Source organism: Patagioenas fasciata, chromosome 9, assembly GCF_037038585.1.
Source record: "Patagioenas fasciata isolate bPatFas1 chromosome 9, bPatFas1.hap1, whole genome shotgun sequence".
In the NCBI taxonomy this organism is placed as follows: domain Eukaryota; kingdom Metazoa; phylum Chordata; class Aves; order Columbiformes; family Columbidae; genus Patagioenas; species Patagioenas fasciata.
The window spans coordinates 24105413-24128068 of record NC_092528.1 but is presented as its reverse complement, the minus strand read 5'-3'; the positions used below and the strand labels follow the sequence as shown (position 1 = coordinate 24128068).

Below are 22656 nucleotides of genomic sequence, written 5' to 3'. Positions count from 1 at the left end.
GCCCGCCCTCGCAAGCGACACCCTTGGATGCCTTGTCTTAGCAAGGGGTCAGGACTCCAGAGACTGAGGTTTTGGCTGGGGAAGAGGTCTGGAAATGGTGTGGTTGGGGTCCACAGGCTGCTGTGAGCTCAGTGCTGCCCGTCTGCTTTGTAGGTGTGACCCGACCATCAGCCCGCCTGTGTCTTGCTCCCCCGAGGAGGAGGAGGAAGCTGAGCAGCAGTGTGCAATCCTCACACAGCTCGGTGGCGTGTTCCAGCCGTGCCACGCAGTTCTGCCACCCAATACGTACTTTGAGAGCTGTGTCTATGACCAGTGTGCCACGGGTGGCAGCACGGAGCAGCTCTGCAATGACCTGGGGGCCTATGCCGCAGCCTGTGCTGAGGCAGGCGTTTCTCTGGGAGACTGGAGTGCTGGCACGATCTGTGGTAAGTGTTCCATTGACCTCCTTTGGAGGTCTACATGCTCGTGGCAGAGGCCGTGACAAGCAGGGCTCGTTCTGAGATATGACACTCTTTGATTCCTGCTATTCGCCTCCCTGGTCACAGTGTTGGTTTGGTGTTTGGGATGGGTGGACCAGCTGTCTGCAACAAACATGTGGTGTTGGTCAAGTTCTCCACTAACTATCTCTTGTGCTAGGCCCATCAGCCAGAGAACTTGGGACCACCTTGCCAAGCACCACAACACCACCTCTGCTTACACCAAGACCCACACCAAGCTCAGATGCTCTCATGCTCCATCCCCATCTTCTATTTCTAGTGCCGAGTGTTCAGTTCACTTTACTTGACCTCATGGCAAGGGGAGGCAGTTCCTCTATCCAATAGCTGCTTGTTTCCTTCTATCCTCCAGCTATGCTGGTGTGGGAACACTTGAGTGCAGGAATCTCTGCTGAGGAGTTGCTGTGTGATCCCTGCCCTGTGCCTCTCTGGTCACGATGTTGGGTTGTTTGGAAAGGGTGGACCAGATGCCTGGAACAAATCTCCTGTGTTGACAAACATCACTTCTACCTCTGTCTCTCCATAGGTCCACTTCCTTCTACACCCTGGACCCCACTGCCGGATACCACAACACCACCACCATCTCCTGGGCTGACTTCAGGTACTGCTGGCTTTGGTGGTCTTTTGTGTCATCTTCAACACCCATAGTGGACACATGGTGAATTTGCATCGGATGGCTGTTACTTGCTTTGTGTAGCTATCCTGCAAAATAGAGACACACATTGAGAGCCATTCTCTTTCTGAGGGCTGGTTGGGGCCCCTATCTTTCTGGCGTTTAGGTGTTTGAGGAGGTATGAGCCAGACACCTAGAAAAAAAAAAATCCTGTCTTAACACAGGTCTCCTCTGACTCTGTCTCTTGGTAAAAGGAGTAGACCGTTCATTTGGCTGATGTTCTTTGTGCAAGGCGGGCAGTGGAGAAGAGGTGGAAGAATGGGGCTTAACTGAACATTTCCTCTGCTCTTTCCATTGTCAGGCACCTGTGTGGTGGAAGGAGACCCTCACTACCACACGTTTGACAACCAGCTCCACCACTTCATGGGCACCTGCACCTACACCCTCTCCAAGCTGTGTGAGAGCAACAGCTCACTGCCCTACTTCAACGTGGAAGCAGCCAACGAGCACAGGGGAGGCAACACTCGCGTGTCCTATGTCCAATACGTGGATGTCGATGTGTATGGCCAGAGGATAAGGCTGGAAAAAGGCGGAGCAGTGACGGTAAGCACAAGGGGAAGAGGTGGCGGAGCTCTGTGAGAGGAGAGAGCTGTGCCAGCTGGGTTGCTCCAACCCTGTGTTGGTTTCTGTCCTTCCAGGTCAACGGAGTGGCAGAGATCCTGCCCTGCACCCCAGCCGTGGGCGTGCAGGTCTCATCCAGTGGGTTCTACACAGTGATCACAACAGACTTTGGCTTGACAGTGAAGTTTGATGGGTCCCATCGGGTGGAGGTGACACTTCCGAGCACCTTTGGGCAGAAGGTTTGTGGCATGTGCGGTAACTTCAACGGAATGGCAGCAGATGACTTCCTGAACCCAGAAGGGGTGCTGGAGCCAGACTCCACCAGCCTGGGCAACAGCTGGCAGGTGTCCAACGACAGCAGGTGTGTGTGGCCCTCCAGCAGGTCTGGGGACATGTTGGGCAAGGGGAGGGGGCACCAGGAGAAGCCCCCAGATGACCCAGGGTCCCTTCTCCCTTTCTTTCCACAGCTGCTCAGCCGGACCGCTGCCCACCCCACCCTGCACTGAGACGGACAAGGAAGTCATTGCCAGCAGCAGCTTCTGTGGGCTCCTTACTGACACCAGCGGCCCGTTTCAGATGTGCCACGCTGTGCTGAGCCCCAGCGCTTACTTTGACACCTGCCTTTATGACCTGTGTGAGCTGGGGCTGGACCACGAGACCCTGTGCAAGAGCCTGCAGTCCTACGCAGATGCCTGCCAGTCGCTTGGTGTCAAGATCCCTGCATGGAGGAACGCAACCTTCTGCCGTAAGTCCACAGACAGGACCACGGATGCTTACTCTCAGGAGAGCACAGCGTAGGGATGAAAGTGGGGTGGGGAATAAGAAATATTTGCATTCCATACCACGTGGGTATGCAGGGGATTTTCGATTTTCAGTATTAGAGGCAGCATATGCTGGTCCATTTGGTCAGGTATGGCTTAATATATTGTGCTGAGCCAAGTAGACCACAGGGGAAAATACAGAATATTAGTCGTTCAGAACGGAGAACAGAGCCCAGAGAAGTGTGATATGCTCCAAGTAATGGCCACATCTTCTGTCTCGGCAGCCATCACCTGTCCAGCCAACAGTCACTACGAGCCCTGTGCTGCGGCCTGCCCTGCCACCTGTGTTGACCCAATGGCTCCTGTTACCTGCAGCCAACCATGCGTGGAGGGATGTGTGTGTGACAGCGGGTACCTGCTCTACAACGACCGATGCGTACCCAGCCAGCAGTGCGGATGCTGGCACAACGGGCAGCACTACCCCGTGGGCTCAGAGTTCTGGGCCGACAACACCTGCTCCTTAAAGTGCACGTGTCCTGCGCGGGGAAGCAAAGTCCAGTGCTCCAGTGCCTCGTGCCCTGACGGCCAGTACTGTGGTGTGCAGAATGGGAAAACTGAGTGCCTCGAACAATCCTACGGCATCTGCCACGTCCACGGTGACCCTCACTACTTGACCTTTGACAAGGTGACGCACAACTTCATGGGCACCTGCACCTACACCCTGGCCAAAGTGTGCTCCAACACCACCTCCCTGCCATACTTCAATATCGAGGCCAAGAACGAGCATCGTGGCAGCTCCAGCGTGTCCTATGTGCGCGAGGTCGTTGTTGAAGTCTACGGGGAGCGCATCACCATGGTCAAGGCGGAGACGAGCCAAGTGCTGGTAGGCAGCGCGGCGGCATTCACATTTCCTGGCGGGGCCTGGCATGTACCAGCCATCTCCGTTGTGCCGGACATGTCCATTTTCCCAGACTAGGGTGGGTTCCCCTGAAGCCTGTGGGTTGCTTTGTTTTTCCTTTCTGGAGGGTCTGAAGCCTGAAGAGTCAAATGGGGAATGTGGCTCAAGTTGAACAGAGGCCCCTGCAGAGTGCAGAGTACAGACACGGGTCTGCAAGCCACAGGGCGGGGCGTCTGGGTGTGAGGGCATCACCGGCACTGGTTTGCCGTGCCCAAACTGGCAGCTGACTTCCATGGGGTAGGAAACCCCAGGGAGGCCAGGGACAAGTGCAGGGTCCATCGTGGTGTGTTTGCCCCAGGTGAACAACGTGCGCCGGACCTTGCCGGTGAGCGCAGCGGGAGGTGCCATCACGGTGAGCAGGAGCGGCCGCTACATCGTCCTGGAGACAGACTTCAACCTCATAGTGTCCTACGACACTGACCACTCGGTGGAGGTGAAGGTGCCCACCACCTACTTCAACCTGACCTGTGGCATGTGCGGGAACTTCAACAACCGGGGAGAGGACGATTACATGATGCCCAACGGGCAGCAAGCTGCAAACACCAATGAGCTTGGGGAGAGCTGGCAGGTCCCAGACGGAGACACCTCTTGCGGTGTCCCCGAAGCCTCCCCACCCTGCGGTGCAGAAGAGGAGGCACTCTACCGATCGGACGAGTTCTGTGGCATACTGACTGCCAGGCCTGGCTCTTTTGAGAGCTGCCACGCCGTCATCAACCCCCAGAGCTACTTTGAGACCTGCCTCTATGACCTTTGTGCCCTGCACGGTGGCCAGGAGGTCCTGTGTGCTGCTCTGGAGGCCTACGCGGACGCATGCCAGGCGGCGGGCGTGACTCTTCTTCCCTGGCGGAATGCCACCTTCTGCCGTGAGTACCTGCCTTGCCGTTGCCAGGAGGGAAATGTGCTGCTCCTTGTGCCCAGAATCCCTGGCCAAAGCAAGCCTTTGGTGTTCCCTTTCCCCGGATGTCATCTTTCCTTGACAGCTTGCTGGACCTAATTGTCCCCTTCCCATTGCAGCACTGTTGTGCCCCGCCAACAGCTACTATGACCCTTGCATGACCGGCTGTCCTGCCACCTGTGTTGACCGCCAAGCCCCACAGAACTGCTCCAAGCCCTGCGTGGAGGGCTGTGCATGTACCTCTGGCTTCCTCCTCAGCGGAGACACCTGTGTGGCCGAGGCCAACTGTGGCTGCTTCTTTGAGGGCAACTACTACAGCGTGAGTAAAAACCTTGCCCTGGCTTGCAGCCCTCCCAGGACACTCCTTTGCCTCTAGTTTTCCTGCCTGATACACTGACGCTCGCTGTTTCTCTGCCTGCAGGAAGGCGAGTACTCTGTGAGCGAGAACTGCACTCGCCAGTGCCGGTGTGAAGCCAATGGCCAAATGAATTGCTCTGCATTGTCCTGTGCTGAGGACGAGGTGTGCAAGATCCAGAACGGCCAGAGGGGCTGTTACCCACCCAGCACTGCTATCTGCCACATCTATGGCGACCCTCATTACAGCACCTTCGATGGGAAGCTTCACCACTTCCAGGGCGCCTGCAACTACACGGTGGTGACAGGCTGTGACAACTCCTCCGTTGGGTTCAGCATCACCACCCGCAACGAACATCGCGGCAGTCAGAGCTGGACAGCACTGAACTCCGTGGCACTGTCCATGGAAGGCCTCCACATTGAGCTGCGCAAGAACAAGGCCGTCTACGTAAGCCCCTCCTTTTTACACCTAAGAACTGTAGGTGCCATTAAGTACCACTGTGTCCCCAGGAAGAGCTTGATATTCCCCGAAACTGGTGACAAGCTCACAGAAGAGCATGGGAAGGCTCTGAGCGGGGCAGATGCAGCTGCTCGTGCAGCACCAGATTTTCGGCTTGATTTCCTGAGCTTTTGGTGTGCTGTATGTAGAGCAGCTGCTCTTCTCATAGGCCTGAGCAGGGTTTCTCAGGCCAGCAGTGCTTCTGGCTCACTGGGCCCTGGCACCAGCCCAGGAAAGAACAGTGACTTCTCAGTGGCGGGCATCTCCTTATGTTTCTGTCTCCTTCTGTCCACCTTGTTCAGATCAACGGTGCTCTGGCCTCCCTGCCTGCTTCTCCTGCCCCCGGGGTGACCATTTCCTTGAGCGGCTCCTACGTGCGGGTGTCTACCAGTCTGGGCCTGCAGCTGCAGTTCAATGGGGACCATGAGCTCCTAGTGACTGTTTCTGAGAAGTACAAGGGCAAACTGTGTGGGCTGTGTGGGACCTACACCGGGAGCCCGGAGGACGACTTCACGCGACCCGATGGGGTTGTTGTGCCCAACTTCAATGACTTTGGAAACAGCTGGATGGTGCCGGACGATGAGTGGCCGTGAGTGCTTGTTCGGTCTCAGAGATGGCAGACAGAAGGGGGAGTGGGAGAGTGGAGCTGTGAGGGGCACCAGGAGGGAGGGTAGGTAATGGCAGGCACAGGGCAAGGCAGAGGAGCCAGGCAGTTGTGGGAAAGCATGTGAGATGACGTGGAGGCTCCACAGCAGCACATATATTCTTGTGGCGTCTCACCTCTGCACTCCACCCACCAGCGGGATGTTCGTCTGCAACTGGGTGCAAGACATGTGGCCGTTCCCCTTTCCCCTCGCGGATGGCTTGCTAGTGGCAGCGTCCAGGTCCCTCCGTGCAGTCAGGGTGCCCCGTGGTCTCTCCCCATGGGCGGGAGAGAGGGGTCCTGTTCTGAGACCTCGGTGACCTCTGTGCAGGGCCCTGCCATCCCACTCCACGTCTTACCGTTCCTGACCCCAGAAAGAGTGGGCTGAGGCCTTAGCATGAGGCTTTTCCCAAGCTGTTGAGTCATGGGTTTCTGTCCACCTGATGCCACGGAAGGTAATGGTGACTGTGGTGCGTACTGCCCGCCCTCGCAAGCGACACCCTTGGATGCCTTGTCTTAGCAAGGGGTCAGGACTCCAGAGACTGAGGTTTTGGCTGGGGAAGAGGTCTGGAAATGGTGTGGTTGGGGTCCACAGGCTGCTGTGAGCTCAGTGCTGCCCGTCTGCTTTGTAGGTGTGACCCGACCATCAGCCCGCCTGTGTCTTGCTCCCCCGAGGAGGAGGAGGAAGCTGAGCAGCAGTGTGCAATCCTCACACAGCTCGGTGGCGTGTTCCAGCCGTGCCACGCAGTTCTGCCACCCAATACGTACTTTGAGAGCTGTGTCTATGACCAGTGTGCCACGGGTGGCAGCACGGAGCAGCTCTGCAATGACCTGGGGGCCTATGCCGCAGCCTGTGCTGAGGCAGGCGTTTCTCTGGGAGACTGGAGTGCTGGCACGATCTGTGGTAAGTGTTCCATTGACCTCCTTTGGAGGTCTACATGCTCGTGGCAGAGGCCGTGACAAGCAGGGCTCGTTCTGAGATATGACACTCTTTGATTCCTGCTATTCGCCTCCCTGGTCACAGTGTTGGTTTGGTGTTTGGGATGGGTGGACCAGCTGTCTGCAACAAACATGTGGTGTTGGTCAAGTTCTCCACTAACTATCTCTTGTGCTAGGCCCATCAGCCAGAGAACTTGGGACCACCTTGCCAAGCACCACAACACCACCTCTGCTTACACCAAGACCCACACCAAGCTCAGATGCTCTCATGCTCCATCCCCATCTTCTATTTCTAGTGCCGAGTGTTCAGTTCACTTTACTTGACCTCATGGCAAGGGGAGGCAGTTCCTCTATCCAATAGCTGCTTGTTTCCTTCTATCCTCCAGCTATGCTGGTGTGGGAACACTTGAGTGCAGGAATCTCTGCTGAGGAGTTGCTGTGTGATCCCTGCCCTGTGCCTCTCTGGTCACGATGTTGGGTTGTTTGGAAAGGGTGGACCAGATGCCTGGAACAAATCTCCTGTGTTGACAAACATCACTTCTACCTCTGTCTCTCCATAGGTCCACTTCCTTCTACACCCTGGACCCCACTGCCGGATACCACAACACCACCACCATCTCCTGGGCTGACTTCAGGTACTGCTGGCTTTGGTGGTCTTTTGTGTCATCTTCAACACCCATAGTGGACACATGGTGAATTTGCATCGGATGGCTGTTACTTGCTTTGTGTAGCTATCCTGCAAAATAGAGACACACATTGAGAGCCATTCTCTTTCTGAGGGCTGGTTGGGGCCCCTATCTTTCTGGCGTTTAGGTGTTTGAGGAGGTATGAGCCAGACACCTAGAAAAAAAAAAATCCTGTCTTAACACAGGTCTCCTCTGACTCTGTCTCTTGGTAAAAGGAGTAGACCGTTCATTTGGCTGATGTTCTTTGTGCAAGGCGGGCAGTGGAGAAGAGGTGGAAGAATGGGGCTTAACTGAACATTTCCTCTGCTCTTTCCATTGTCAGGCACCTGTGTGGTGGAAGGAGACCCTCACTACCACACGTTTGACAACCAGCTCCACCACTTCATGGGCACCTGCACCTACACCCTCTCCAAGCTGTGTGAGAGCAACAGCTCACTGCCCTACTTCAACGTGGAAGCAGCCAACGAGCACAGGGGAGGCAACACTCGCGTGTCCTATGTCCAATACGTGGATGTCGATGTGTATGGCCAGAGGATAAGGCTGGAAAAAGGCGGAGCAGTGACGGTAAGCACAAGGGGAAGAGGTGGCGGAGCTCTGTGAGAGGAGAGAGCTGTGCCAGCTGGGTTGCTCCAACCCTGTGTTGGTTTCTGTCCTTCCAGGTCAACGGAGTGGCAGAGATCCTGCCCTGCACCCCAGCCGTGGGCGTGCAGGTCTCATCCAGTGGGTTCTACACAGTGATCACAACAGACTTTGGCTTGACAGTGAAGTTTGATGGGTCCCATCGGGTGGAGGTGACACTTCCGAGCACCTTTGGGCAGAAGGTTTGTGGCATGTGCGGTAACTTCAACGGAATGGCAGCAGATGACTTCCTGAACCCAGAAGGGGTGCTGGAGCCAGACTCCACCAGCCTGGGCAACAGCTGGCAGGTGTCCAACGACAGCAGGTGTGTGTGGCCCTCCAGCAGGTCTGGGGACATGTTGGGCAAGGGGAGGGGGGACCAGGAGAAGCCCCCAGATGACCCAGGGTCCCTTCTCCCTTTCTTTCCACAGCTGCTCAGCCGGACCGCTGCCCACCCCACCCTGCACTGAGACGGACAAGGAAGTCATTGCCAGCAGCAGCTTCTGTGGGCTCCTTACTGACACCAGCGGCCCGTTTCAGATGTGCCACGCTGTGCTGAGCCCCAGCGCTTACTTTGACACCTGCCTTTATGACCTGTGTGAGCTGGGGCTGGACCACGAGACCCTGTGCAAGAGCCTGCAGTCCTACGCAGATGCCTGCCAGTCGCTTGGTGTCAAGATCCCTGCATGGAGGAACGCAACCTTCTGCCGTAAGTCCACAGACAGGACCACGGATGCTTACTCTCAGGAGAGCACAGCGTAGGGATGAAAGTGGGGTGGGGAATAAGAAATATTTGCATTCCATACCACGTGGGTATGCAGGGGATTTTCGATTTTCAGTATTAGAGGCAGCATATGCTGGTCCATTTGGTCAGGTATGGCTTAATATATTGTGCTGAGCCAAGTAGACCACAGGGGAAAATACAGAATATTAGTCGTTCAGAACGGAGAACAGAGCCCAGAGAAGTGTGATATGCTCCAAGTAATGGCCACATCTTCTGTCTCGGCAGCCATCACCTGTCCAGCCAACAGTCACTACGAGCCCTGTGCTGCGGCCTGCCCTGCCACCTGTGTTGACCCAATGGCTCCTGTTACCTGCAGCCAACCATGCGTGGAGGGATGTGTGTGTGACAGCGGGTACCTGCTCTACAACGACCGATGCGTACCCAGCCAGCAGTGCGGATGCTGGCACAACGGGCAGCACTACCCCGTGGGCTCAGAGTTCTGGGCCGACAACACCTGCTCCTTAAAGTGCACGTGTCCTGCGCGGGGAAGCAAAGTCCAGTGCTCCAGTGCCTCGTGCCCTGACGGCCAGTACTGTGGTGTGCAGAATGGGAAAACTGAGTGCCTCGAACAATCCTACGGCATCTGCCACGTCCACGGTGACCCTCACTACTTGACCTTTGACAAGGTGACGCACAACTTCATGGGCACCTGCACCTACACCCTGGCCAAAGTGTGCTCCAACACCACCTCCCTGCCATACTTCAATATCGAGGCCAAGAACGAGCATCGTGGCAGCACCAGCGTGTCCTATGTGCGCGAGGTCGTTGTTGAAGTCTACGGGGAGCGCATCACCATGGTCAAGGCGGAGACGAGCCAAGTGCTGGTAGGCAGCGCGGCGGCATTCACATTTCCTGGCGGGGCCTGGCATGTACCAGCCATCTCCGTTGTGCCGGACATGTCCATTTTCCCAGACTAGGGTGGGTTCCCCTGAAGCCTGTGGGTTGCTTTGTTTTTCCTTTCTGGAGGGTCTGAAGCCTGAAGAGTCAAATGGGGAATGTGGCTCAAGTTGAACAGAGGCCCCTGCAGAGTGCAGAGTACAGACACGGGTCTGCAAGCCACAGGGCGGGGCGTCTGGGTGTGAGGGCATCACCGGCACTGGTTTGCCGTGCCCAAACTGGCAGCTGACTTCCATGGGGTAGGAAACCCCAGGGAGGCCAGGGACAAGTGCAGGGTCCATCGTGGTGTGTTTGCCCCAGGTGAACAACGTGCGCCGGACCTTGCCGGTGAGCGCAGCGGGAGGTGCCATCACGGTGAGCAGGAGCGGCCGCTACATTGTCCTGGAGACAGACTTCAACCTCATAGTGTCCTACGACACTGACCACTCGGTGGAGGTGAAGGTGCCCACCACCTACTTCAACCTGACCTGTGGCATGTGCGGGAACTTCAACAGCCGGGGAGAGGACGATTACATGATGCCCAACGGGCAGCAAGCTGCAAACACCAATGAGCTTGGGGAGAGCTGGCAGGTCCCAGACGGAGACACCTCTTGCGGTGTCCCCGAAGCCTCCCCACCCTGCGGTGCAGAAGAGGAGGCACTCTACCGATCGGACGAGTTCTGTGGCATACTGACTGCCAGGCCTGGCTCTTTTGAGAGCTGCCACGCCGTCATCAACCCCCAGAGCTACTTTGAGACCTGCCTCTATGACCTTTGTGCCCTGCACGGTGGCCAGGAGGTCCTGTGTGCTGCTCTGGAGGCCTACGCGGACGCATGCCAGGCGGCGGGCGTGACTCTTCTTCCCTGGCGGAATGCCACCTTCTGCCGTGAGTACCTGCCTTGCCGTTGCCAGGAGGGAAATGTGCTGCTCCTTGTGCCCAGAATCCCTGGCCAAAGCAAGCCTTTGGTGTTCCCTTTCCCCGGATGTCATCCTTCCTTGACGGCTTGCTGGACCTAATTGTCCCCTTCCCATTGCAGCACTGTTGTGCCCCGCCAACAGCTACTATGACCCTTGCATGACCGGCTGTCCTGCCACCTGTGTTGACCGCCAAGCCCCACAGAACTGCTCCAAGCCCTGCGTGGAGGGCTGTGCATGTACCTCTGGCTTCCTCCTCAGCGGAGACACCTGTGTGGCCGAGGCCAACTGTGGCTGCTTCTTTGAGGGCAACTACTACAGCGTGAGTAAAAACCTTGCCCTGGCTTGCAGCCCTCCCAGGACACTCCTTTGCCTCTAGTTTTCCTGCCTGATACACTGACGCTCGCTGTTTCTCTGCCTGCAGGAAGGCGAGTACTCTGTGAGCGAGAACTGCACTCGCCAGTGCCGGTGTGAAGCCAATGGCCAAATGAATTGCTCTGCATTGTCCTGTGCTGAGGACGAGGTGTGCAAGATCCAGAACGGCCAGAGGGGCTGTTACCCACCCAGCACTGCTATCTGCCACATCTATGGCGACCCTCATTACAGCACCTTCGATGGGAAGCTTCACCACTTCCAGGGCGCCTGCAACTACACGGTGGTGACAGGCTGTGACAACTCCTCCGTTGGGTTCAGCATCACCACCCGCAACGAACATCGCGGCAGTCAGAGCTGGACAGCACTGAACTCCGTGGCACTGTCCATGGAAGGCCTCCACATTGAGCTGCGCAAGAACAAGGCCGTCTACGTAAGCCCCTCCTTTTTACACCTAAGAACTGTAGGTGCCATTAAGTACCACTGTGTCCCCAGGAAGAGCTTGATATTCCCCGAAACTGGTGACAAGCTCACAGAAGAGCATGGGAAGGCTCTGAGCGGGGCAGATGCAGCTGCTCGTGCAGCACCAGATTTTCGGCTTGATTTCCTGAGCTTTTGGTGTGCTGTATGTAGAGCAGCTGCTCTTCTCATAGGCCTGAGCAGGGTTTCTCAGGCCAGCAGTGCTTCTGGCTCACTGGGCCCTGGCACCAGCCCAGGAAAGAACAGTGACTTCTCAGTGGCGGGCATCTCCTTATGTTTCTGTCTCCTTCTGTCCACCTTGTTCAGATCAACGGTGCTCTGGCCTCCCTGCCTGCTTCTCCTGCCCCCGGGGTGACCATTTCCTTGAGCGGCTCCTACGTGCGGGTGTCTACCAGTCTGGGCCTGCAGCTGCAGTTCAATGGGGACCATGAGCTCCTAGTGACTGTTTCTGAGAAGTACAAGGGCAAACTGTGTGGGCTGTGTGGGACCTACACCGGGAGCCCGGAGGACGACTTCACGCGACCCGATGGGGTTGTTGTGCCCAACTTCAATGACTTTGGAAACAGCTGGATGGTGCCGGACGATGAGTGGCCGTGAGTGCTTGTTCGGTCTCAGAGATGGCAGACAGAAGGGGGAGTGGGAGAGTGGAGCTGTGAGGGGCACCAGGAGGGAGGGTAGGTAATGGCAGGCACAGGGCAAGGCAGAGGAGCCAGGCAGTTGTGGGAAAGCATGTGAGATGACGTGGAGGCTCCACAGCAGCACATATATTCTTGTGGCGTCTCACCTCTGCACTCCACCCACCAGCGGGATGTTCGTCTGCAACTGGGTGCAAGACATGTGGCCGTTCCCCTTTCCCCTCGCGGATGGCTTGCTAGTGGCAGCGTCCAGGTCCCTCCGTGCAGTCAGGGTGCCCCGTGGTCTCTCCCCATGGGCGGGAGAGAGGGGTCCTGTTCTGAGACCTCGGTGACCTCTGTGCAGGGCCCTGCCATCCCACTCCACGTCTTACCGTTCCTGACCCCAGAAAGAGTGGGCTGAGGCCTTAGCATGAGGCTTTTCCCAAGCTGTTGAGTCATGGGTTTCTGTCCACCTGATGCCACGGAAGGTAATGGTGACTGTGGTGCGTACTGCCCGCCCTCGCAAGCGACACCCTTGGATGCCTTGTCTTAGCAAGGGGTCAGGACTCCAGAGACTGAGGTTTTGGCTGGGGAAGAGGTCTGGAAATGGTGTGGTTGGGGTCCACAGGCTGCTGTGAGCTCAGTGCTGCCCGTCTGCTTTGTAGGTGTGACCCGACCATCAGCCCGCCTGTGTCTTGCTCCCCCGAGGAGGAGGAGGAAGCTGAGCAGCAGTGTGCAATCCTCACACAGCTCGGTGGCGTGTTCCAGCCGTGCCACGCAGTTCTGCCACCCAATACGTACTTTGAGAGCTGTGTCTATGACCAGTGTGCCACGGGTGGCAGCACGGAGCAGCTCTGCAATGACCTGGGGGCCTATGCCGCAGCCTGTGCTGAGGCAGGCGTTTCTCTGGGAGACTGGAGTGCTGGCACGATCTGTGGTAAGTGTTCCATTGACCTCCTTTGGAGGTCTACATGCTCGTGGCAGAGGCCGTGACAAGCAGGGCTCGTTCTGAGATATGACACTCTTTGATTCCTGCTATTCGCCTCCCTGGTCACAGTGTTGGTTTGGTGTTTGGGATGGGTGGACCAGCTGTCTGCAACAAACATGTGGTGTTGGTCAAGTTCTCCACTAACTATCTCTTGTGCTAGGCCCATCAGCCAGAGAACTTGGGACCACCTTGCCAAGCACCACAACACCACCTCTGCTTACACCAAGACCCACACCAAGCTCAGATGCTCTCATGCTCCATCCCCATCTTCTATTTCTAGTGCCGAGTGTTCAGTTCACTTTACTTGACCTCATGGCAAGGGGAGGCAGTTCCTCTATCCAATAGCTGCTTGTTTCCTTCTATCCTCCAGCTATGCTGGTGTGGGAACACTTGAGTGCAGGAATCTCTGCTGAGGAGTTGCTGTGTGATCCCTGCCCTGTGCCTCTCTGGTCACGATGTTGGGTTGTTTGGAAAGGGTGGACCAGATGCCTGGAACAAATCTCCTGTGTTGACAAACATCACTTCTACCTCTGTCTCTCCATAGGTCCACTTCCTTCTACACCCTCGACCCCACTGCCGGATACCACAACACCACCACCATCTCCTGGGCTGACTTCAGGTACTGCTGGCTTTGGTGGTCTTTTGTGTCATCTTCAACACCCATAGTGGACACATGGTGAATTTGCATCGGATGGCTGTTACTTGCTTTGTGTAGCTATCCTGCAAAATAGAGACACACATTGAGAGCCATTCTCTTTCTGAGGGCTGGTTGGGGCCCCTATCTTTCTGGCGTTTAGGTGTTTGAGGAGGTATGAGCCAGACACCTAGAAAAAAAAAATCCTGTCTTAACACAGGTCTCCTCTGACTCTGTCTCTTGGTAAAAGGAGTAGACCGTTCATTTGGCTGATGTTCTTTGTGCAAGGCGGGCAGTGGAGAAGAGGTGGAAGAATGGGGCTTAACTGAACATTTCCTCTGCTCTTTCCATTGTCAGGCACCTGTGTGGTGGAAGGAGACCCTCACTACCACACGTTTGACAACCAGCTCCACCACTTCATGGGCACCTGCACCTACACCCTCTCCAAGCTGTGTGAGAGCAACAGCTCACTGCCCTACTTCAACGTGGAAGCAGCCAACGAGCACAGGGGAGGCAACACTCGCGTGTCCTATGTCCAATACGTGGATGTCGATGTGTATGGCCAGAGGATAAGGCTGGAAAAAGGCGGAGCAGTGACGGTAAGCACAAGGGGAAGAGGTGGCGGAGCTCTGTGAGAGGAGAGAGCTGTGCCAGCTGGGTTGCTCCAACCCTGTGTTGGTTTCTGTCCTTCCAGGTCAACGGAGTGGCAGAGATCCTGCCCTGCACCCCAGCCGTGGGCGTGCAGGTCTCATCCAGTGGGTTCTACACAGTGATCACAACAGACTTTGGCTTGACAGTGAAGTTTGATGGGTCCCATCGGGTGGAGGTGACACTTCCGAGCACCTTTGGGCAGAAGGTTTGTGGCATGTGCGGTAACTTCAACGGAATGGCAGCAGATGACTTCCTGAACCCAGAAGGGGTGCTGGAGCCAGACTCCACCAGCCTGGGCAACAGCTGGCAGGTGTCCAACGACAGCAGGTGTGTGTGGCCCTCCAGCAGGTCTGGGGACATGTTGGGCAAGGGGAGGGGGCACCAGGAGAAGCCCCCAGATGACCCAGGGTCCCTTCTCCCTTTCTTTCCACAGCTGCTCAGCCGGACCGCTGCCCACCCCACCCTGCACTGAGACGGACAAGGAAGTCATTGCCAGCAGCAGCTTCTGTGGGCTCCTTACTGACACCAGCGGCCCGTTTCAGATGTGCCACGCTGTGCTGAGCCCCAGCGCTTACTTTGACACCTGCCTTTATGACCTGTGTGAGCTGGGGCTGGACCACGAGACCCTGTGCAAGAGCCTGCAGTCCTACGCAGATGCCTGCCAGTCGCTTGGTGTCAAGATCCCTGCATGGAGGAACGCAACCTTCTGCCGTAAGTCCACAGACAGGACCACGGATGCTTACTCTCAGGAGAGCACAGCGTAGGGATGAAAGTGGGGTGGGGAATAAGAAATATTTGCATTCCATACCACGTGGGTATGCAGGGGATTTTCGATTTTCAGTATTAGAGGCAGCATATGCTGGTCCATTTGGTCAGGTATGGCTTAATATATTGTGCTGAGCCAAGTAGACCACAGGGGAAAATACAGAATATTAGTCGTTCAGAACGGAGAACAGAGCCCAGAGAAGTGTGATATGCTCCAAGTAATGGCCACATCTTCTGTCTCGGCAGCCATCACCTGTCCAGCCAACAGTCACTACGAGCCCTGTGCTGCGGCCTGCCCTGCCACCTGTGTTGACCCAATGGCTCCTGTTACCTGCAGCCAACCATGCGTGGAGGGATGTGTGTGTGACAGCGGGTACCTGCTCTACAACGACCGATGCGTACCCAGCCAGCAGTGCGGATGCTGGCACAACGGGCAGCACTACCCCGTGGGCTCAGAGTTCTGGGCCGACAACACCTGCTCCTTAAAGTGCACGTGTCCTGCGCGGGGAAGCAAAGTCCAGTGCTCCAGTGCCTCGTGCCCTGACGGCCAGTACTGTGGTGTGCAGAATGGGAAAACTGAGTGCCTCGAACAATCCTACGGCATCTGCCACGTCCACGGTGACCCTCACTACTTGACCTTTGACAAGGTGACGCACAACTTCATGGGCACCTGCACCTACACCCTGGCCAAAGTGTGCTCCAACACCACCTCCCTGCCATACTTCAATATCGAGGCCAAGAACGAGCATCGTGGCAGCACCAGCGTGTCCTATGTGCGCGAGGTCGTTGTTGAAGTCTACGGGGAGCGCATCACCATGGTCAAGGCGGAGACGAGCCAAGTGCTGGTAGGCAGCGCGGCGGCATTCACATTTCCTGGCGGGGCCTGGCATGTACCAGCCATCTCCGTTGTGCCGGACATGTCCATTTTCCCAGACTAGGGTGGGTTCCCCTGAAGCCTGTGGGTTGCTTTGTTTTTCCTTTCTGGAGGGTCTGAAGCCTGAAGAGTCAAATGGGGAATGTGGCTCAAGTTGAACAGAGGCCCCTGCAGAGTGCAGAGTACAGACACGGGTCTGCAAGCCACAGGGCGGGGCGTCTGGGTGTGAGGGCATCACCGGCACTGGTTTGCCGTGCCCAAACTGGCAGCTGACTTCCATGGGGTAGGAAACCCCAGGGAGGCCAGGGACAAGTGCAGGGTCCATCGTGGTGTGTTTGCCCCAGGTGAACAACGTGCGCCGGACCTTGCCGGTGAGCGCAGCGGGAGGTGCCATCACGGTGAGCAGGAGCGGCCGCTACATCGTCCTGGAGACAGACTTCAACCTCATAGTGTCCTACGACACTGACCACTCGGTGGAGGTGAAGGTGCCCACCACCTACTTCAACCTGACCTGTGGCATGTGCGGGAACTTCAACAACCGGGGAGAGGACGATTACATGATGCCCAACGGGCAGCAAGCTGCAAACACCAATGAGCTTGGGGAGAGCTGGCAGGTCCCAGACGGAGACACCTCTTGCGGTGTCCCCGAAGCCTCCCCACCCTGCGGTGCAGAAGAGGAGGCACTCTACCGATCGGACGAGTTCTGTGGCATACTGACTGCCAGGCCTGGCTCTTTTGAGAGCTGCCACGCCGTCATCAACCCCCAGAGCTACTTTGAGACCTGCCTCTATGACCTTTGTGCCCTGCACGGTGGCCAGGAGGTCCTGTGTGCTGCTCTGGAGGCCTACGCGGACGCATGCCAGGCGGCGGGCGTGACTCTTCTTCCCTGGCGGAATGCCACCTTCTGCCGTGAGTACCTGCCTTGCCGTTGCCAGGAGGGAAATGTGCTGCTCCTTGTGCCCAGAATCCCTGGCCAAAGCAAGCCTTTGGTGTTCCCTTTCCCCGGATGTCATCCTTCCTTGACGGCTTGCTGGACCTAATTGTCCCCTTCCCATTGCAGCACTGTTGTGCCCCGCCAACAGCTACTATGACCCTTGCATGACCGGCTGTCCTGCCACCTGTGTTGACCGCCAAGCCCCACAGAACTGCTCCAAGCCCTGCGTGGAGGGCTGTGCATGTACCTCTGGCTTCCTCCTCAGCGGAGACACCTGTGTGGCCGAGGCCAACTGTGGCTGCTTCTTTGAGGGCAACTACTACAGCGTGAGTAAAAACCTTGCCCTGGCTTGCAGCCCTCCCAGGACACTCCTTTGCCTCTAGTTTTCCTGCCTGATACACTGACGCTCGCTGTTTCTCTGCCTGCAGGAAGGCGAGTACTCTGTGAGCGAGAACTGCACTCGCCAGTGCCGGTGTGAAGCCAATGGCCAAATGAATTGCTCTGCATTGTCCTGTGCTGAGGACGAGGTGTGCAAGATCCAGAACGGCCAGAGGGGCTGTTACCCACCCAGCACTGCTATCTGCCACATCTATGGCGACCCTCATTACAGCACCTTCGATGGGAAGCTTCACCACTTCCAGGGCGCCTGCAACTACACGGTGGTGACAGGCTGTGACAACTCCTCCGTTGGGTTCAGCATCACCACCCGCAACGAACATCGCGGCAGTCAGAGCTGGACAGCACTGAACTCCGTGGCACTGTCCATGGAAGGCCTCCACATTGAGCTGCGCAAGAACAAGGCCGTCTACGTAAGCCCCTCCTTTTTACACCTAAGAACTGTAGGTGCCATTAAGTACCACTGTGTCCCCAGGAAGAGCTTGATATTCCCCGAAACTGGTGACAAGCTCACAGAAGAGCATGGGAAGGCTCTGAGCGGGGCAGATGCAGCTGCTCGTGCAGCACCAGATTTTCGGCTTGATTTCCTGAGCTTTTGGTGTGCTGTATGTAGAGCAGCTGCTCTTCTCATAGGCCTGAGCAGGGTTTCTCAGGCCAGCAGTGCTTCTGGCTCACTGGGCCCTGGCACCAGCCCAGGAAAGAACAGTGACTTCTCAGTGGCGGGCATCTCCTTATGTTTCTGTCTCCTTCTGTCCACCTTGTTCAGATCAACGGTGCTCTGGCCTCCCTGCCTGCTTCTCCTGCCCCCGGGGTGACCATTTCCTTGAGCGGCTCCTACGTGCGGGTGTCTACCAGTCTGGGCCTGCAGCTGCAGTTCAATGGGGACCATGAGCTCCTAGTGACTGTTTCTGAGAAGTACAAGGGCAAACTGTGTGGGCTGTGTGGGACCTACACCGGGAGCCCGGAGGACGACTTCACGCGACCCGATGGGGTTGTTGTGCCCAACTTCAATGACTTTGGAAACAGCTGGATGGTGCCGGACGATGAGTGGCCGTGAGTGCTTGTTCGGTCTCAGAGATGGCAGACAGAAGGGGGAGTGGGAGAGTGGAGCTGTGAGGGGCACCAGGAGGGAGGGTAGGTAATGGCAGGCACAGGGCAAGGCAGAGGAGCCAGGCAGTTGTGGGAAAGCATGTGAGATGACGTGGAGGCTCCACAGCAGCACATATATTCTTGTGGCGTCTCACCTCTGCACTCCACCCACCAGCGGGATGTTCGTCTGCAACTGGGTGCAAGACATGTGGCCGTTCCCCTTTCCCCTCGCGGATGGCTTGCTAGTGGCAGCGTCCAGGTCCCTCCGTGCAGTCAGGGTGCCCCGTGGTCTCTCCCCATGGGCGGGAGAGAGGGGTCCTGTTCTGAGACCTCGGTGACCTCTGTGCAGGGCCCTGCCATCCCACTCCACGTCTTACCGTTCCTGACCCCAGAAAGAGTGGGCTGAGGCCTTAGCATGAGGCTTTTCCCAAGCTGTTGAGTCATGGGTTTCTGTCCACCTGATGCCACGGAAGGTAATGGTGACTGTGGTGCGTACTGCCCGCCCTCGCAAGCGACACCCTTGGATGCCTTGTCTTAGCAAGGGGTCAGGACTCCAGAGACTGAGGTTTTGGCTGGGGAAGAGGTCTGGAAATGGTGTGGTTGGGGTCCACAGGCTGCTGTGAGCTCAGTGCTGCCCGTCTGCTTTGTAGGTGTGACCCGACCATCAGCCCGCCTGTGTCTTGCTCCCCCGAGGAGGAGGAGGAAGCTGAGCAGCAGTGTGCAATCCTCACACAGCTCGGTGGCGTGTTCCAGCCGTGCCACGCAGTTCTGCCACCCAATACGTACTTTGAGAGCTGTGTCTATGACCAGTGTGCCACGGGTGGCAGCACGGAGCAGCTCTGCAATGACCTGGGGGCCTATGCCGCAGCCTGTGCTGAGGCAGGCGTTTCTCTGGGAGACTGGAGTGCTGGCACGATCTGTGGTAAGTGTTCCATTGACCTCCTTTGGAGGTCTACATGCTCGTGGCAGAGGCCGTGACAAGCAGGGCTCGTTCTGAGATATGACACTCTTTGATTCCTGCTATTCGCCTCCCTGGTCACAGTGTTGGTTTGGTGTTTGGGATGGGTGGACCAGCTGTCTGCAACAAACATGTGGTGTTGGTCAAGTTCTCCACTAACTATCTCTTGTGCTAGGCCCATCAGCCAGAGAACTTGGGACCACCTTGCCAAGCACCACAACACCACCTCTGCTTACACCAAGACCCACACCAAGCTCAGATGCTCTCATGCTCCATCCCCATCTTCTATTTCTAGTGCCGAGTGTTCAGTTCACTTTACTTGACCTCATGGCAAGGGGAGGCAGTTCCTCTATCCAATAGCTGCTTGTTTCCTTCTATCCTCCAGCTATGCTGGTGTGGGAACACTTGAGTGCAGGAATCTCTGCTGAGGAGTTGCTGTGTGATCCCTGCCCTGTGCCTCTCTGGTCACGATGTTGGGTTGTTTGGAAAGGGTGGACCAGATGCCTGGAACAAATCTCCTGTGTTGACAAACATCACTTCTACCTCTGTCTCTCCATAGGTCCACTTCCTTCTACACCCTCGACCCCACTGCCGGATACCACAACACCACCACCATCTCCTGGGCTGACTTCAGGTACTGCTGGCTTTGGTGGTCTTTTGTGTCATCTTCAACACCCATAGTGGACACATGGTGAATTTGCATCGGATGGCTGTTACTTGCTTTGTGTAGCTATCCTGCAAAATAGAGACACACATTGAGAGCCATTCTCTTTCTGAGGGCTGGTTGGGGCCCCTATCTTTCTGGCGTTTAGGTGTTTGAGGAGGTATGAGCCAGACACCTAGAAAAAAAAAATCCTGTCTTAACACAGGTCTCCTCTGACTCTGTCTCTTGGTAAAAGGAGTAGACCGTTCATTTGGCTGATGTTCTTTGTGCAAGGCGGGCAGTGGAGAAGAGGTGGAAGAATGGGGCTTAACTGAACATTTCCTCTGCTCTTTCCATTGTCAGGCACCTGTGTGGTGGAAGGAGACCCTCACTACCACACGTTTGACAACCAGCTCCACCACTTCATGGGCACCTGCACCTACACCCTCTCCAAGCTGTGTGAGAGCAACAGCTCACTGCCCTACTTCAACGTGGAAGCAGCCAACGAGCACAGGGGAGGCAACACTCGCGTGTCCTATGTCCAATACGTGGATGTCGATGTGTATGGCCAGAGGATAAGGCTGGAAAAAGGCGGAGCAGTGACGGTAAGCACAAGGGGAAGAGGTGGTGGAGCTCTGTGAGAGGAGAGAGCTGTGCCAGCTGGGTTGCTCCAACCCTGTGTTGGTTTCTGTCCTTCCAGGTCAACGGAGTGGCAGAGATCCTGCCCTGCACCCCAGCCGTGGGCGTGCAGGTCTCATCCAGTGGGTTCTACACAGTGATCACAACAGACTTTGGCTTGACAGTGAAGTTTGATGGGTCCCATCGGGTGGAGGTGACACTTCCGAGCACCTTTGGGCAGAAGGTTTGTGGCATGTGCGGTAACTTCAACGGAATGGCAGCAGATGACTTCCTGAACCCAGAAGGGGTGCTGGAGCCAGACTCCACCAGCCTGGGCAACAGCTGGCAGGTGTCCAACGACAGCAGGTGTGTGTGGCCCTCCAGCAGGTCTGGGGACATGTTGGGCAAGGGGAGGGGGCACCAGGAGAAGCCCCCAGATGACCCAGGGTCCCTTCTCCCTTTCTTTCCACAGCTGCTCAGCCGGACCGCTGCCCACCCCACCCTGCACTGAGACGGACAAGGAAGTCATTGCCAGCAGCAGCTTCTGTGGGCTCCTTACTGACACCAGCGGCCCGTTTCAGATGTGCCACGCTGTGCTGAGCCCCAGCGCTTACTTTGACACCTGCCTTTATGACCTGTGTGAGCTGGGGCTGGACCACGAGACCCTGTGCAAGAGCCTGCAGTCCTACGCAGATGCCTGCCAGTCGCTTGGTGTCAAGATCCCTGCATGGAGGAACGCAACCTTCTGCCGTAAGTCCACAGACAGGACCACGGATGCTTACTCTCAGGAGAGCACAGCGTAGGGATGAAAGTGGGGTGGGGAATAAGAAATATTTGCATTCCATACCACGTGGGTATGCAGGGGATTTTCGATTTTCAGTATTAGAGGCAGCATATGCTGGTCCATTTGGTCAGGTATGGCTTAATATATTGTGCTGAGCCAAGTAGACCACAGGGGAAAATACAGAATATTAGTCGTTCAGAACGGAGAACAGAGCCCAGAGAAGTGTGATATGCTCCAAGTAATGGCCACATCTTCTGTCTCGGCAGCCATCACCTGTCCAGCCAACAGTCACTACGAGCCCTGTGCTGCGGCCTGCCCTGCCACCTGTGTTGACCCAATGGCTCCTGTTACCTGCAGCCAACCATGCGTGGAGGGATGTGTGTGTGACAGCGGGTACCTGCTCTACAACGACCGATGCGTACCCAGCCAGCAGTGCGGATGCTGGCACAACGGGCAGCACTACCCCGTGGGCTCAGAGTTCTGGGCCGACAACACCTGCTCCTTAAAGTGCACGTGTCCTGCGCGGGGAAGCAAAGTCCAGTGCTCCAGTGCCTCGTGCCCTGACGGCCAGTACTGTGGTGTGCAGAATGGGAAAACTGAGTGCCTCGAACAATCCTACGGCATCTGCCACGTCCACGGTGACCCTCACTACTTGACCTTTGACAAGGTGACGCACAACTTCATGGGCACCTGCACCTACACCCTGGCCAAAGTGTGCTCCAACACCACCTCCCTGCCATACTTCAATATCGAGGCCAAGAACGAGCATCGTGGCAGCACCAGCGTGTCCTATGTGCGCGAGGTCGTTGTTGAAGTCTACGGGGAGCGCATCACCATGGTCAAGGCGGAGACGAGCCAAGTGCTGGTAGGCAGCGCGGCGGCATTCACATTTCCTGGCGGGGCCTGGCATGTACCAGCCATTTCCGTTGTGCCGGACATGTCCATTTTCCCAGACTAGGGTGGGTTCCCCTGAAGCCTGTGGGTTGCTTTGTTTTTCCTTTCTGGAGGGTCTGAAGCCTGAAGAGTCAAATGGGGAATGTGGCTCAAGTTGAACAGAGGCCCCTGCAGAGTGCAGAGTACAGACACGGGTCTGCAAGCCACAGGGCGGGGCGTCTGGGTGTGAGGGCATCACCGGCACTGGTTTGCCGTGCCCAAACTGGCAGCTGACTTCCATGGGGTAGGAAACCCCAGGGAGGCCAG

At 56.7% G+C, this 22656-nt stretch overlaps 1 protein-coding gene across 1 annotated transcript in view; it reads left to right on the top strand.

The window, feature by feature from the left end:
• Nucleotides 1-21475, top strand: part of LOC139828586 (IgGFc-binding protein-like) — a 42886-nt gene extending 21411 nt beyond the window's left edge. Inside the window, exons 27-61 of the mRNA XM_071812300.1 lie at nt 154-425; nt 1021-1095; nt 1469-1710; nt 1806-2089; nt 2196-2473; nt 2774-3372; nt 3746-4310; nt 4462-4661; nt 4764-5144; nt 5498-5784; nt 6471-6742; nt 7338-7412; nt 7786-8027; nt 8123-8406; nt 8513-8790; nt 9091-9689; nt 10063-10627; nt 10779-10978; nt 11081-11461; nt 11815-12101; nt 12788-13059; nt 13655-13729; nt 14102-14343; nt 14439-14722; nt 14829-15106; nt 15407-16005; nt 16379-16943; nt 17095-17294; nt 17397-17777; nt 18131-18417; nt 19104-19375; nt 19971-20045; nt 20418-20659; nt 20755-21038; nt 21145-21475. Of these exons, the coding sequence (XP_071668401.1) occupies nt 154-425; nt 1021-1095; nt 1469-1710; nt 1806-2089; nt 2196-2473; nt 2774-3372; nt 3746-4310; nt 4462-4661; nt 4764-5144; nt 5498-5784; nt 6471-6742; nt 7338-7412; nt 7786-8027; nt 8123-8406; nt 8513-8790; nt 9091-9689; nt 10063-10627; nt 10779-10978; nt 11081-11461; nt 11815-12101; nt 12788-13059; nt 13655-13729; nt 14102-14343; nt 14439-14722; nt 14829-15106; nt 15407-16005; nt 16379-16943; nt 17095-17294; nt 17397-17777; nt 18131-18417; nt 19104-19375; nt 19971-20045; nt 20418-20659; nt 20755-21038; nt 21145-21475 (10753 nt within the window). The remainder of the gene's footprint in view (nt 1-153; nt 426-1020; nt 1096-1468; nt 1711-1805; nt 2090-2195; nt 2474-2773; nt 3373-3745; nt 4311-4461; nt 4662-4763; nt 5145-5497; nt 5785-6470; nt 6743-7337; nt 7413-7785; nt 8028-8122; nt 8407-8512; nt 8791-9090; nt 9690-10062; nt 10628-10778; nt 10979-11080; nt 11462-11814; nt 12102-12787; nt 13060-13654; nt 13730-14101; nt 14344-14438; nt 14723-14828; nt 15107-15406; nt 16006-16378; nt 16944-17094; nt 17295-17396; nt 17778-18130; nt 18418-19103; nt 19376-19970; nt 20046-20417; nt 20660-20754; nt 21039-21144) is intronic.
• Nucleotides 21476-22656: the final 1181 nt, after the last annotated feature.